Consider the following 16,941-nt stretch of genomic DNA (forward strand, 5'->3'; position numbering starts at 1 on the left):
TTTGACTTTATGCCATAGGCCAGTGGATATTAAACGGGCTTTTTACCAGAATAGACAAAGAAACAGAATGTCTTCCTCAAGCCCACCCTCTGAGATCTGATTTGGTAGATCTGTGGTACTATATGGGAATTCATGGTAATATTTTAAATAGGAGAATGACATGGCCATGTTTGTCTTGCATAATGTTCCCTCAGGCAGTGGTGGTGTGGAGATATATTATGGAGGCTGGGCAAGACTGTAAACATGGAGAAAAGTTAAGATGCTTTTGCAGAAGTCCAGATGTGACTTTGAGGACCTAAACGAAGTCAGTGACATTAAGAACTAAGAAGGGGTGACAACTTCAAGATATATTTATGAGATACAGATAGCGCTATTTATTGACTGTGTGTGACAGGTAGGAGTCAGTGACAACTGTCAGGTTTCTGGTAGGGTTATATAGAGTAGGCAGTTGAAAATATAGGTTGTGGCCAAGGAAGGCGCTCTGCACTGGATTTGTAGTTTTGGAAACTACCAACATTATTGGTTGTCTAATTAGTATGATTGTCTAGGATGTGTTCAGGGGAAGTAAAGAGGGCTGAGGATGGAACAGTAGGGAATTACCAACATATAAGAAGCAGAGGGCTTCCCTGGTGGCGCAGTGGTTGAGAATCCGCCTTCCGATGCGGGAGACACGGGTTCGTGCCCTGGTCCGGGAGGATCCCACATGCCGCGGAGCAACTAAGCCCGTGAGCCATGGCCGCTAGGCCTGCGCATCCGGAGCCTGTGCTCCGCAACGGGAGAGGCCACAACAGTGAGAGGCCCGCGTACCGGGAAAAAAAAAAAAAAAAAAAAAAGAAGCAGAGCAAGGAAATATGGAGAGTGGCAATGATATCAGTTGCTACTGGCCAAGTAAAATAAGGGCTTAAAATGCCCATCAAATGCATCACTGAGGGATCACTTGGTAGGAGAAGCAAAGGCTGTGTATTGAGGAGTGAATGGGAATAAGGAAGCAAACACTATGCACTGCACATACTGTTTTTTAAAGAACGGCTATGAAGAAAGAGAATGGACAACAGATAGTGAGTGATGAAGGGTGAGGTAAGTTTTTTTAAAAAATGGAGAGATTTTTAAGCACAGCTGTTAGGAAGGTGGTTGGAGAGAGGAAGAGGGTGGACAAAAAACAGTAATTGATGGAGGAGCTGAGAGTCACTTACCAGATACAGAGTACAGGTGAAGGGATTATCTTTGGATGCGGCAAGGCCTCTCCCATTGCAGTGGGAAGAAAAAATAAATGTAGTTAAGCTTATAGATAGAGTGGTGGGGAGTTTGGTTTCTCTTACATATAGTTACTTCAAAATAATTCCTCTTTTAAAGCTTCTGAGTAGGGAAGACATACTGAGTATATCTTTGTTGTGATTGTTAAACAGGAAAGTTCCATGTCCAGGGCACAGTCTCCTCCGGTACCTGCCAGGAGAAATCAGCTTCGTGCAGAAGGTAGAGTTGACTATTAAACCTGTAATCTAGACTATTTCTGTTTTTAACTTTTTGTTTTGAAAAATAGACTCACAAAATATCATGAAACAGTATAGAGAGGTGCTGTGCAGCCTCCCCCCAGCTTCCCTCAGTCATGCAATATCACAACCAGGAAATTGGCGTTGGCATACTCCACAGACCTTCATCAGGTTTCACAGTCTTCACATGCACTAATTTATGTGTGTGTGTGTGTGTGTGTGTGTGTGTGTGTAGTTCTATGCATTTTTATCAGGTATAAGTTGTGTAGCCACCACACAATCAAGATACAGAACTGTCCATCACCACATAGGAACTCCATTGTGCTGCCCCTTTATAGTTACATTCCCCTGTTCCCACCCCCCCCGAATGTTTCTTACCATTTGAAATTCCCGTATTATCAGAAATGTGTTTGTGGGTCTTAATGATGTTCATAAATATGATCTATATGTATAAAGCATTAAAAATAACTCACAAAAATGTCACTCTGAGCATTTTAGCTTTATGATAAGTCAGGTTATGTTTAATGTTTAACCTTTTATTTGTATACATGTCTTATTTTTCACTTATCAATGTGAATTTGCAGAGGAGAAAAAAAATGTAATTATGGAATTATCAGAAATGAGAAAGCAGCTTCGTAGTGAAGAGCGGCGTCTGCAAGGGAGGTTGCTGCACATGGACAGTGAAGATGAAGTTCATATAAGGCAAGCTTAGAATTGCATTTTTTGTTTGTTCTTGTGCTCTTTTCTGTCAGGATAAGGAATCGGAACATATCCAATAATTCTACAGTTTTGGAACAGGATTATCTTTATCATAAAGCCACATCTGTTAGAATTTTGCATGCTTGAAAAAAGTTTTTAACGGATTATTGGTGAAATTGTAATGACTGAAATAGCCTTTCCCTCCCCCCAGAAGAAATCTAGCTAAATAATTATAGTCTAGTGGAGGGACTCAGTATAACTAATTCAAAATAGTGTATGATATTTTAGTGTGTTTGCAGTATGTTTTCTTTCTTTTCTTTTTTGGCAGAACAGCTCTTTCTTTAATTAGCTAATGTGCTATTTAATTCACATTCTTCAATTTTATGTAGATAACATTGCCTTCATAAAACATTTCTTCACAATTGTAAAATCTATTCACTGAAAATATGGGATTTTTTTTTTTTTGCGGTATGCGGGCCTCTCACTGTTGTGGCCTCTCCCATTGCAGAGCACAGGCTCTGGACGCGCAGGCTCAGTGGCCATGGCTCACAGGCCCAGCCTCTCCACGGCATGTGGGATCTTTCCAGACCAGGGCATGAACCCATGTCCCCTGCATCGGCAGGTGGACTCTCAACCACTGCGCCACGAGGGAAGCCTGAAAATATGGGATATTTAATGAATATTGATTTAACCTAATATAAAATATTTAAGCAGAGAATTTTAATTGTCCTTCCGTACTGCCAGTAATATATTTATGGTAATGGTGATGACAGCGGTGGTGTTGATAGGAGGAAGAAAGAAAAAAAAGAAGAAAGAAGTAGCACTTTCTTGAAGGCAAACCAAAAGTGTTATCCCTAACCATGGCACCTTTAATAGGATTAGTGAAAAATCAGTATTGGGAACAGGCCATTCTTCCAGCTCTATCTTTAAGATAGTTTGCCTCACTACAGAGAAATCACTGAGTGAAAGATAATTGACTAAATTGGGACTCATGTACAGAAGGCAGATGGATGCAGAAGTTCCTTTGTAAGCTAATCTAAGTGATAAGGAAGCCCAAGATAGGAAAGAGATGGTTGAAACAAGACTAGAAGAAGACATAGACTAGACAATTATAAAAACAATCTCCTTACTTTCCCTTTCTCAGTCTTTGAAAAAGTCAGGCATAGAAACTTGGTCCTTGAGAGGAAAATGATAACAGGAATGGAAAACTTCAGAGATGGAATAACCATAGACAGTTACTTTTAAAAACTATTTTTTACATTTTCCGTCGGCAGTGTATTGTTTTCTGAAATACTTATTTTCCAGCAAAATAACTTAACAGACTACCAAACATTTCTGATCATTTTTGCCAAAAGGACTCATAAATTTTTTAAAGCAATATTCTTCAAACTGCAGATTGCAGTCTTTTAGTAGGTTGTAAAATCATTGCAGTGGGTAACTACCACATTTTCTTTAAAAGGTGTTTATCTAAAAAAAAAAAATCATTTATTTTGGCATAATTTTAGGTTATAGAAAAGTTGCAGACATAGTAGAGAGTGTTTCCATACACCCCTCACCTCGTTCTCCCTGTTGTTAACATCTTACATTCCCAGAATATGTTTGTCACAACTAAGAAGCTGACATTGGAACATTACTACAAACTAAATTCCAGACTTTATGGATTTCTCCAGTTTTTCCATCAGTGTCCTTTTTCTGTTGCAGGATTTAGTCAGTACAGGGTACCACACTGCATTTAGTTGTCGCATCTCCTAGTCTCCTCGGTTCCGGGACAGGTTTTCAGTCTTTCCTGTTTTTCATGATTGTGACAGTCTAGAGGGGTATTGGCTAACTATCCTATAGAATGTCCCCCAGTCTACATTTGTCTGAAGTTTTCTCACGATTAGGCTGGCGTTAAGGGGTTTTGGAAAGAATAGCACAGGGTAGCTTTCTCATCACATCATATCAGCAGGTATGTGACATCCATATGATAGTGCTGGAATCACTAAGTTTACCACACTGGCAAGAATTGAGAGGTGGTGGGAATAAGCTCCATCTCCTGGAGAGGGGTTATCTACATATATGATTCAGAATTCTTCTGTAAGAAAGATTTGTCCCTTCTCCTCTCTTTATTTAGTTATTCAGCCATTTATTTATATCACTGTTGTTTCATGTATATTTATTTTGTACTTCGGGTTATAATGTTATTTATAACCTTATAACATTATAGTATTGTTATTTATGTTGTTGTTCAAGTTGTTGCAACTTTGGCCATTGGGAGCTCTTTCATGTTGGCTCCTGTGTCTCTTTGACATGTCCCATCCTTTTGTTTCTTGAGCACTTTTTTACTTTCTGTTACTGCAAGATGCTCCAGGCTCATCTTGTATATTCCCTGTCTCCTGCCCTAGAATCAGCCATTTCTCCAAGGAGTTCTGGTTCCTCTTGGAGAATGGTATTTAGAAACCAAGCTCTCGATGGGCAGAGCTAGATAATATATGTATATATACTAAGTCATAAACATTATCTGTAATTGTTCCTGTGTCTATCAATTTCTGTACATGTTAAATTCATACTGATATTTCTGACTGTAATCCAGGATGTGGTAGGATTTTAATGTAGCATGTTAACCTGCCTGATTATGCTTTGCTTAGATTTTTGTTGGCATTCTCTATGCATGTTCTGGTTAAGTAAACAAGGTGAGGAAATTTCAAGATACAGACTGGCTAGGTAATGGAATGTTAACCCAAGGTGGTAATTTTCAACAAAGAATTCTGCCATAGTAGGTCAACTACTTCTTAGTAATAGAGAGGTCAGTATAGTTTTTCTGTATTTACTTTCAAGATGTTATAAACGCCTTAACTTTTGCAGCTTTCCATATTCCAGACATGCATATTCCATTAAATCTAATGGATCATTGACTTTTTATTTATTTTATTTTCAACGATAAACTGAAGACTGTGCTCTCTTTTGGCAAACCAATGTAAGAAAGAGAAGCCAGGCAGCTTTTCAGTTTTCTCATTTGCAAATCTTACACAATAATTTCCACCCCATGAGATTCTAGTGAAGAATAAATAAACGTATGTATTTGAAAGTACTTTGTAAATTCTGTGTGCTAACTTAAGTTAGATAATATATGTTAGAATTACCATCATTTAGCAAGAATTGGTTAAATACATTTAACTTCGGTGTAGTGTTCAATATGTATTGTGATCAGAGACATCTCAGTGTTGGTTCTTTACTCCAGTTTTATAAATAGTTTCACAAAAAGAGTCTCTTATTAATTAATTCACCAAATTATTGAATTCCTAATATGTGCTAGACACCCCCAGCTCACATGCAAAGAAGAGATAATAACCTAATTCCTAACTGAACAGCCTACTTAACTATTAGCATTAATGGTATACAGGAGTCCAATTTAATGGCCTCCTAGAAGCCTTTTTAGTATTTGTTTTGCATTTTAATGAATCTCTGTTGCAGTTCCTATCCCCCTAGGTGGTTCACTGTTAGAGGTCTATGTCAGCCTTGACAAGGTGATTTTGTGGCTTTGGTGAAACCTTCCCCACAGAAGGAAACCCCAGGAGAGCAGGGGCGTTGCCTGTGGGGATCCCAACTCTTCCCATCTAGGTGCTTAAGGAAGTTTTAGTGAATAAAGACATGAAGGCAGGAGTCTGGCCAACTTCTCGCTTAGAACTACATTTTAAAAAATAGAGGGGACCCACCTAGGGCTGAGGGAAACAGCAGCAAATACTTTATTTTCAGGGCTGGAGATACCATCCCCCATCCCTATCCTCTGTTATCATTACTCCCCCAAAGTCCTAGCAGAAAACGCTCTTACTGAGCTACCTGCCTATTTTGCTAACTTCCTAGGTTAACAAAGGAAGAAATATTCTTCCAGAAATAGAGTATTAATTAACTAATTAGGTATCAAGTTCCTGGAAAGCCCACTGTAAAATTAGTGTTGGGGGACTGTGGATAATACCAGTTATTTTGAGCAGCATATTTATACTGTGTTTCTCTGTATAATTTCTGTTTTAGGCTGAGGGGAAGGTAACATTTATTGAGACCTAGTACATGTCAAGTACTGTGCAGGGTACTTTACAATATATAATTTCATTTAATCTCATGCTCACAACAAGACTAAAAGGGTAGACATTATCTGCATGTCAAACTTCTAGTAAGTAGCAAAGCTGGTCTTTGAATCTTGGTATCTTTGACCAAAGACTAATCTTTCTACTACATGAACATTTTAAGGTAAAGCTAACTCATTCTGTTCTTCCAATAAGATACTTTGCTTCTGAGCATTTTGAAAGATTACAATGACCTTATAAATACCCTGTTTTTTTAATACAAGGAATTGAAATAACAGCTACTAGAATAAATTTTTATGTGGTGAAAAATGCCAGATTTCTTGTACAGGGAGTTAAATGTCAACTCAGATTTTCTTCCCAGAAGACACTTTTATCATAATTTGTCATTTTCTACAGGAAAAGAGAAAGGAATCCCATGGATGTATTTGACATGGCCAGACATCGGTTACAGGCTCCAGTCAGAAGACAGTCACCTAAGGGCCTAGACACTGCTACTTTTCAGAATATTCATGACTTTAATGAGCTGAAAGATAGAGGTGAGTAGAATGCTGCTATTTTAATGATACAGCAAGAGTGTCCTACCCATATTTAAGTATCTTTAAAGATGTTTGTATCCTTTTTCTAAAGTAAAGTTTCATTTATGTATATATTTTGAGTGATGATGAATGAAACTTCTGTATACTCTAGTTCTTCAATGTACCAGTCTGGTGGATGGACCTTTAGTTTGGCTATTTTCTTTTGGAGGGCATACAGCTCTTAAAGCCTCAGGAGTGGATTAGATCAGTAAAATAGTGTGAAGCGTGGCACCTGACGTTTAGTGGAGGATGGACAGCCAGATGAGCTTAGTAAGGAGCTGGAGAAGGCAGTCAGTGGTTGGAGGTTAAGCAGGAGAATGTGGTGTCCTGAAAGCTGAGGGAAGAGAGTATATCAGGGAGTGGGGGGGGGATCATGTAAAATGAATATTGGAAGGTGTTAGTTGGATCAGAGGTCATTGGTGACCTCAGCTAGATCTTTTTTGGTGGAATTATGGGATCAGAAGCCAGTTAGCTTTGGAAATGAGGACTGAATAAGTAGGAAGCAAAGTGTTAGAGGCAATGAGCTGGGAAGGGGAGGGACGCAGGGTCTGGAGCTGGAGGAGCTTGTTAGGGAGCTGACGTGAAAGCTCGTACAAGAGGCTTACAGTATAGGGGAGGGAGGGAACGATCACTGGAGAGAGCCACTTCTCCACTCCCTTCCTTTGAAGGAGGGGAGTAGAGAAGATTTGATGCAGCCACGTAGGAGAAGAGAAAGCTTATTAGGGAAGCAGGATTGCCAAGGTAACAGAGGCTTGGGAGACTGAGAGGAACCAAAATGTGATTTTTCTTCAGGTGCACTCACAGAGCAGCTGTTGGGGTAGAGGAGGCTACTTGTTGGATGGTGGTTTTATGACCTATACCACATGAATCGGAATTTACAGTTTTCTTCTGCTTCTTTTTTTTTTTTTTTTTTTTTTTTTTGTGGTACGTGGGCCTCTCACTGTCGTGGCCTCTCCCGTTGCGGAGCACAGGCTCCGGACGCGCAGGCTCCGCGGCCACGGCTCACGGGCCCAGCGCCTCCGCGGCACGTGGGATCCTCCTGGACCGGGGCACGAGCCCGTGTTCCCTGCACCGGCAGGCGGGCTCTTAACCACTGTGCCACCAGGGAAGCCCCATATTTTTAAAAGTAATATCTATTTTAGAAAGTTTTGAAAATGTAGTAGAGGGAAAAATCACTTTACTCAAGTCACCTAAATATAAACACAATATTTTATATATTATCTAGTCTTTCTGAGCTTAATTAAAACAAAAAAAGTAAAATAAAAACTAGATGTAGTTATGGTATTTAATTTTCTGTTTTTTTCACTTAGATATACATGTGTCATCAATTACATATACCATAGTTATGGTTTTTTCCTATCATTTATTGATTACTTATGATATGCCAGGTATTATATTAAGCCAGTAGGTCTCAGGGGACTTCTTGAGGTCAAAACTATTTTTTTTTAACATCTCTACTGGAGTATAATTGCTTTACAAAACTATTTTTATTATAAACTAAGACATTATTTGTCCTTTTCATTTTTATTCTCTCCTGTGTGTACAGGTTTTCCAGAGCATATGTGGCATGTGAGGACTTCATTGCTCTGAAGCTAATAGAATGTTTTTGTATTCATGTTTTAAAAATCTCTTAGGTTTAACTTCTAATATGGTGTGTGTGAGGGGCAGTAAATAAAAGCTCTTTGGGGTCCTTAACTTTTAAGAGGGTAAAGAGGTCTTGAGAACAAAAAGGTTTAAACCGTAAAATTGAGCCATTCATTTCCCTGTTACCACATCTAGTCCTCATTGATCGTATGACTTAGCTGTTGATGTCTCTTGTTTTCATAGAGAGGAAACTGAGTCTGGAAGTGGGGAAGTCAGGCTCCAATCCAAGTTCATGTGTCCAGAGTCTCTTCTGTTAACCTTGCTCTTAATCATTTTCTAATTCTTAGATATTCAGCATGCTTCTCATTTCCCACTATTGTTACCAAATCAGGTCCAGATGCTGCCTGTCGCTTAAAAAAATCAGTACTCACAAAAGTTGGTGGAAAGGAAAGTTGTTTTTAATTAGAATGCTGACAATCTGGCGAGATGCTGGACTCAGTATCCCCCCAAAACCATCTCTGAAGATTCTGCTGGGCCATGAAAGTTTTTAAAAGGAAAGAGGGAAGTCATCTCAGTTAATCACTGGGATGGGTGTCCGAGTCATCGCCCTCCCCCACTGTGTGCAGGCCTGTTGACTACTCATGATCGTTTTTTAGATGCTGTTTTATTCACAAAGTTCGTGAGATTACTGAAGGGGAAGCTAGGGGAGAGATCTGGTCATCTGTTACTTACTTATTCTTCATTTCTATTTCTTTGATCTACAGAAAGAACCAACACATTAGGAAAGGTATTGTGTGATCAAGATTTGAAAGGTGTGCTAGGGCTGGAGACGAGGAGAGCATGGGGGGGTGCCTGGTTTAAGGCTAGTGACAGACAAAGGGGCCTCCTGCAGAGAGCTCTTTCCTGCCAAAAGCTGCTTACAAATCCCCACTTGGCAGAACATTCCATTTCTGTGGGATCATGCATGGAGGTCTTCTGTAACTTCTTCATGCTGACATAGGGTGCTGTATTCGTAGAGTGGACGTTGTCGGCACGGGTCTGTAGCATCTCTTTGCTGGCAGTTGTAGTTGCCCATTTATATATATGGGCAGAACAAGCAACTGCTCAAGGTGGAGCAGTTTATGTCATGGCTGCAGTCTGGTCATCATGCAGTCAGCTTTTTTCCTCTGGTGGCAGGTGCAGTATCTGTAAAACAACTCAGGAATGTGCATCAGACACTGAGTCTGTGACTCTGTTGTCCTGATCATTAGCCGCTTGAGCCTGCTGCTTTGTGACTCAGGGAGGCCTGGGAGACTTCAGCTTCTCTATAAACAAGAGGCAGGAGACAGGAGGGGCCTCTGTACTTGGGTCAGGGGCAGGGCATTGGGTTCTGATTAGTTCCACTGTGGATCAAAAGGAATAATATTGTCAAGACTTTTTAAATGTGTGAACTATATTTTTATTCTCAAGATTTAAAAATTAAGGTTTAACGTTTTCATTCTGATCAGTAGATAATTCTTGAACTTGTGGCATAGGCGAATTCTTAGACTGCCATTTCCTGCAGAAACGACATCCCTCCTAAAGCTCCAGGCAGCCTGCATTTATTTTGTTTTCATTTTTTGACATGATATTTACAAATATTAATTGGCCAATAACATTATGGTTTCATTTTTCCAGTGTATTTTAGGGATCGGCTGTGATTCAGTGTCTGGTGGCTGCCTGAGTTACAGCCATCTGAATAATTGTTTGGATGTATCTGCACATAGTGGCAGGCTCTGGGTGGCGTCTTGGGGGAGTGGGAAGGTCAGGATGGAGAATGTGGCAGTCACCTGCTGCTTGCTCTGGGGGCTCCCTTATAATGGTGATAAGTTTGTGAAAAGGCATTTATTTAAAGAATGTTAATTTTGTGTTCATTAGTTTTATGATGATGTCCTTTGACTTTGCTGACTGATGTCTCATTATTTATATTGTTCCTATTTATAGTGAAGTTTTATAAAATCTCATTTGGAAATAAGATTTAACTTAGCTATGTAACTTATTTTTGTACCAGATTCAGAAACACGAGTTGATTTGAAATTTATGTACCCGGATCCTCCAAGAGATTATCATACCTTAGAGATTCAGCAGCAAGCCTTGCTAAGAGAGCAGCAGAAGAGACTGAATAGAATAAAAATGCAGGAAGGTGCTGAAGGTAAGAAATAATCATTGCTCTTTCACATAGTTTCAATGGGTTGTTTTTCCGTTGGCTTTCATTCTCAGTCTCTGGTATTGATTTCAGTCCGAGGCAGGCTCCCTCCACTGGCAGCTCCCACACTCACCTGCCCCTTTTGGCCTGTAGTCCCTGAGAAGAGTAAGTCCCAGAGAGGGCTGTGATTGGTTTGACTGGGGTATGTTATTTGTGCACGGGAGGGGTCCAGCCACTCATGATAGCCAGGAGGATTGAGTACCTTGACTAGGCCACGTGACATCTACTAGGGGAGGGAATGCTGGGCAGACACATCGGTGTCCTATGGGACATTTCTCTACTGTGTGTGTCTGTGGGTTTTGATATAGCATAAAATCTTTAAAGCTTCAGACTGGGCTATGAGTATATTTCTTTGTAACTAGCCAATCAACAGATACTTACTGAGTGCCTACTATGAGCCTATATCCAGGGGATATGGTGATGAATGAACTATGCCACTGCTCTCAAGGAGCTTATACTGTGTTGGAGAATTTAGATGCTTAAAAAGTGTGAGTGTGATGAATGTTGCAAAGGAGATATCTAGGGTCCCTTGGGAGTGTGTAACTGGGGGGTGGGGTGGGCAGGCACCTAGACGTGGAGTGGAGCTCGTGGCCTCAGAGAACATCAATGGGCCCTATTGGCCCGGGTGTCCTGCATGGCCTTCACACATATCTCACCAGCTTTGCCTGCCTTCAGGCCATTGAGTGCAGCCATGGAAAATGAGTCATAAAAATGCAGCAGTTAGGTAACAAGAATAGAAGGAGATGGTCCTAGCAGTTATTTTCAGGAAAATTCAAAACCCTACCTTATTAGCAGGCTTGTCTGACCTACAGAATCTGAAGAACCTATTTTTGACTACATGAGAGAATCACAGGAGTAAGTGATGTACCACTTTAGGCCCTGATCACAGGTCGAGGCGTCAATAAAGACTGACAGGGAAAGTCTTCCCTCCATCTTGCATAGAATTTTTTAACAATGGTCTCACTGATCACCCTCTGACAGCAGAGTAACCTAAAGTCTGTGATAAACACTAGGCATATCATCAGGAGAGAAGAGAGAAGCAAGTACAGTCTTCAACCTTTACACCCATTTTGGTGGCATTTTTCCTTAGGAGACCCAGCTGATGATCTGATCTGGTGTGATCTTGGCAGCTTGCACTGATTAGCCCCAAAGTAGTCCCCATATGGAAATAGGTCCATTTTGGGACTGAGGGTATCCATCCCCTACAGCAACTACCCCACAACTTCTATCAAACACTGTGATGACTTAATTCATAAGAATATGGTTTAACTATAAAACAATCAAAAACGTTGGTATAAAATATTTTAACAAGGAATACAGGCTATCATTGGCAGCCTATTTGTTCCCAAAGGCAGTAGCTAAAAGGATAAAGTGCACTATTGAGAGGAACACATGGGAACCCTGGTCATATCAGAGGGGCCTTTGGGATACCTGATCTAAAATCTTTGCCCTGGAATCAGGTGCCTGGAATTGAATTCAGTTTCCTTCAATTCCACGTGAGGGAGTTGTTTAACTCTTCTCAACAATTTTCTACACAGATTGTAGAAATATGAAGGGAGATGGTTATTTTTCTATAGGAATCAGTTTTAAATTCACAATGATTTTACTTTTTATATTTATTAAATGTGAATGGGAGAATTTTATCCAACTAGAATGGATTGGATGCTGGGTTATATTTATTAATAAACAAGTAGTATCTTAAAAAATTCTGAAATGTGATCATTGTAAGTAATCTCCAGTAAAGAGTTAATTACAAAAGATACTCTAAAATTTATTTTTATTTTTAAAGTATTTTCTAACCTTTTGTTTTTGCTCTCCATTGGCTACAGTTGACTTGGATGCTGTCCCAAGCACTAAAGTACGAGACCACAGAATGGTAAGAAAAGTTATAATTTTTCAAGCTAGTTTTTGGGTGATAGAAATTTTTAGGAGTATGGTGAGTGAGTATTCCAATTTTGAATTCTTCAGGAATATTGAGTTAAGAATTTAAAACTTGTCCCATCAGTGTAGTGGGTAGGTAAAAAGATAGTGTAATATGTAGAGAAAGCATATTGTAATGAGTAAGAACAAGACTCTAGAGCTAGGCTGTTCAAGTTAGTCTGTTTTTAGCTGTGACTTCAGGCAAGGTATTTAATCTTTCTTTGCCCCAGTTTCCTAATCCGTAAAGTGGGATGATAGTGTTTATCTCTGAGGGTGGCTGTAAGATTAAAATCAATTAATATCTGCAGGCACTTAGGGACAGGCCTAGCATGTAGTAATTTCTATATAAATGTTTATTAACTAAATAAAAAATAGCTCAAAGGCTGTTGTGAGGATTAAATGAGATAATACATTAAAAGCCCTTATAGGGCCTGTCCCATAACGAGTGAGGTCAGTTATCAGCAGTAGTGGAAGTAAGTCTATAATACATGTAGTGGTGAGACCTATCAAGAAGATAAGCAAGGTAAGGGCACAACTCTTATCCTGAGGAAGTGACTATCAAGCAAAGACTGAACAAAAGGAAGAGGATGAGCCAGTTTTCATTCAACAAATATTTGTTAAATACTTACTGTGGACCAGCTAATATTCTAGGTGTTTGTGGGCACAGGAGTGAACAAAAGGAACTAAATAAAATCTTTGTCTTCTGAGGGCTTACTTTCTAGGAAGAAGGAGAGACAGTAGACAAATAAGATATTTAGTATGTTGAATTGTGGGGCTCTGGAGAAAATGACAGCTGGGAAGGGGGCACTGGGAGGACTGGAGGAAGGGTTTACAGTCTGAAGGACAGTGAGCAGCGAAGGCCGCACTGTGAGTGGCTAACGTTTGAAAGAGGACATCAGGGAGGTGTCGTGTGAAATATCGGGGGGCACATCTGCAGGAAGAACCTCCCAGGCAGAGGCCCCGGGCAGAAGTAACCTCGTGTGTGCAGGAGTACCGGGGAGCCTGGACCTCCGGGAGCCGGGTGGGTGGGAGCAGGTGAGGCAGAGCGCGATGAGCAGCAGAGCCTCAGGGGCCTTCGGGTGTTGGTGTTGCCTTTTATGCTGTGAATGTGATGAGAGGCTTCCAGAGTTTTGAGCAGAGGAGTGACATGACTGGTTTCATGTTTTAACAGCTGACTGCCATTCACTGAGAACAGACTGAGGGGGACAGGAGGCCACCGCTCGAGATAAGCTGGCTTAGCCTGGAGTGGGAGCAGTGAAGTCAGAAGTGGTTGGATTTATTTTCAAAGGAGATAGGATTTTTGACATATTGTGGGGATGTGGGGTACGAGAGGAGTCAAAGGTGGACTTCAAGGTCTTTGGTTGGAGTTGCTATTTACAGAGATGAAGCAGCAGGAAAAACGGGTTTCAGGGTGAGGGAGAAGGTCAGGAACTTAGTTATAGTCATGGTAAGTTTGAGATGCCTGCTAGACAGATAGTTGGAGCTGGTGAGTAGATGGATAAGAGAGTTTGAGGAAAGACTGAGGTTGAAAATAAATTTAATCTTCCCCCACACTAATGACACAGGTAGTGTTAGCCCCATTTTCAGATTACAAAAGTAAGACTCAGCTAGGCTGTTAGTTGCCCAGCGTTACCAGCTGGTAGCCGTTGGCGCTTGGTTTCGAAGCGACGATGGTGATGACTGTGTTGCGGTAGCAACACTCTGTGCGCGAGAGGCCCTGGGCGTTTATTTGCTCTGAAGTTTGCAACAAGGTACGCTTATCCCCATTTTACGTAAGAGGAAACTGCTAGCCATGGCCACACAGCCAGTGAGCAGAAAAGCCCATGTCTGAATGCAGGCTGGATTCCGGAGCCCCTCCCTGTCCCTGTACCACATTGCTTGAGATGTATGGACACCTCTTCTGAATACCCTGTAGGTTTCTCTGTATGTGGCAGCCATATTTCTCAGTGAAAAGATACTGAAATTTAACTTCTGGGATTTTGATCAAAATTCTGGATTAATAACACCATATTTTGCTGAGTAGAAACTGAGCATAAGCCAACAGTTTAACATGGCTCTTACCAAAAAAAGCTAAAAAATTTTGGTTTCACCTTCCTAGAAACTGGATTATATGGAAAACGCAAGGTGAAACTGGGGAAGAGTGTCAGGGAGAAGATAGGGCTGAGGTGGGCTTTGATCACTCTCTCCTGTGTGTGAAGGACTGTGATGCAGAAGAGAAGCTGGGCAGTGTGTATGCAGTGCTAAGAACAGCTGGTGAATATTAGATGCTATTATTACCATTACTGTCATGCTAGAAAGCAGATGTAGAGTCAGTGGGTATTAAATGTGAAAGAATTTAGTACATGGAAGAACTCAGTGAAAGAGAAGAACTTTCCGATAACCAATGCTATGTCTCAGTGGAATGCATTTCCTTAGAAATTAATGGACAGCTCTTCACCACATCCTAGAAATCTGGAAGGGAAGTGCAGGGAGGTGGTGTTGGGTGACTTTAGGTTCCTTCCAATATGTAAGGTGACATTATTGTAAAACTCTCTATATGTAAATTTCTTACCTCTAATTTGAGAACTCATTACAAGCCCAACCCTAGCATTATTTTTTCCCTACTCCTATGTCCCTCTCTATCTGTGCTATGCCTTTGTGACAGCTGCTGTCACATGGTACTGTCATTATCTGAGGGTATGCCTCTCCCCCATGGGACTGTGATCCTCTCCAGAACAGAAACTCTTACTCATCTTTGTATCTCAAGTTCCTAGCACAGAGGAAACAGTAAGTGCACTAAACAGATTTATTGAGAGAATGAATGAATCTCAACAATGGTTTAAAGACTTTTAATGTTAAAGTGGGTTCATTGTTTCATACTCTATTATATTTTTATCAGCAATAATGTAACTCTTAATAAAAGGTCTTTCCTGTATTTTCTGGGCATTGGAATGTGGTGGAGGAGGGAAGCAGCCAGTTCTACCTCTCCCTATCCTCTTTTGCTAATTTTGGGGAGAATGTGGAGACTTGTGCCTTAGTACAAATTTGCTGGTTTTCTACACAGGACTAATAAAAATACTCATTAATATATGATGTTTCCTTTAGCCCAGAGATGACACTAATGATTTCTTGAAAAATTCATTACTGGAATCTGATAGTGCTTTTATTGGTGAGTATATTTATTTTACCAACCTATTTCTTTAAATATTAAGCATTATTTATACTTATTTTAAGTGGTTTTCTCCATACTTAAAAAATCAGTACTTTACTCTCTGTTGCGCAAGATGGTTAAAAAAAAAAAAAAAAAGGAATATTTTGTTTTACTAATAATCATCAAATATAACTTAAAAAAATTTTCAAAATCAGATACTTAATACACACACAAATACACAAATGAATACAAGTAAAACTGGGGAAATTTCAGTAAGATCGTAGGATTTTATCAGTATCAGTATCTTGGGTGTGAGGCTGTTGCTCCTGCTGTACAGAATGTTACTGTTGTGGGGAACGAGGCAAACTGTACAAGGGGTCTCCCTTACTGCTTACACGTGCATGTGAATCCACAGTTATCTGAATAAATATTTTAATTTTAACAAGCCGTAAGAATATAACTTAGTCTTGAGAAGATATGTGAAGGTACATGCACTGTAATAGACACTTATAATTGTATACTCTGATCATAAGCATTTCTGCTATCCTAGGGCCATCAGGGAATTCTCCCTTCTACACGTTTTATTTCATGTCAATTATTTTATATTTTCAAGTGATCAGTGTTCCAAACTAGCCTATATTTCTTTCTCAGTTTTTTCTTTTCTAATGAGTTTTTCTTTTGCAAGGAAGTCATACTGTGGAGAGTGAGTAAAGATAGAGAAATCAGTAGGAAATAGGGATGGGAAGATAGCTCATTAGACATCAGGGAAATGTGACCAGTTCCTGCTAATAATGAAGACAGTCTGGGGCACTCAAGACAGTGTCTTGGGATATTTCATTACATAGACCTTATACTAGACCAAAGATATGCAGTCTGTCTTTTTGATTAATGGTCACCACAAGTATCCCCTAGTCATGACTGTTGCCACTGTTCTGATGAATGTGGGTAAGGCTGGTAGTGTGAATGTTTTTTTTTTTTTTTTTTTTGAGAAGTCACAATCTGCCAAATACAATTTGAATAGGCCTGCATCTATTAAAGAAATTGAGAGGTGGGGGAAGTGGAGAAGTGTTGGTCAAAGGGTACAAACTTTCATTTATAAGTTGAATATCTGGGGATATAATGGACAGCATGGCAACTATAGTTAATAATACTGTATTTTATACATGAAAGTTGTTATGAGAGTAGAACTTCAATGCTTTTACCATAACAACAATAATAACAAAATGGTAATCATGTGAGGTGAAGGATGTGTAAA

At 40.0% G+C, this 16,941-nt stretch overlaps 1 protein-coding gene across 11 annotated transcripts in view; it reads left to right on the forward strand.

Moving 5' to 3' along the window:
• CSPP1 (centrosome and spindle pole associated protein 1) overlaps window positions 1–16,941 on the forward strand; it is a 122,167-nt gene that overhangs the window by 94,000 nt on the left and 11,226 nt on the right. For all 11 annotated transcript variants that reach the window (XM_067018058.1, XM_067018063.1, XM_067018062.1 and 8 more), the window contains 6 exons: window positions 1,407–1,473; window positions 2,075–2,192; window positions 6,650–6,789; window positions 10,442–10,582; window positions 12,466–12,512; window positions 15,641–15,704. In XM_067018058.1, coding sequence (XP_066874159.1) covers window positions 1,407–1,473; window positions 2,075–2,192; window positions 6,650–6,789; window positions 10,442–10,582; window positions 12,466–12,512; window positions 15,641–15,704 — 577 coding nt within the window. The remainder of the gene's footprint in view (window positions 1–1,406; window positions 1,474–2,074; window positions 2,193–6,649; window positions 6,790–10,441; window positions 10,583–12,465; window positions 12,513–15,640; window positions 15,705–16,941) is intronic.

This window comes from Kogia breviceps, chromosome 17, assembly GCF_026419965.1.
Source record: "Kogia breviceps isolate mKogBre1 chromosome 17, mKogBre1 haplotype 1, whole genome shotgun sequence".
In the NCBI taxonomy this organism is placed as follows: domain Eukaryota; kingdom Metazoa; phylum Chordata; class Mammalia; order Artiodactyla; family Physeteridae; genus Kogia; species Kogia breviceps.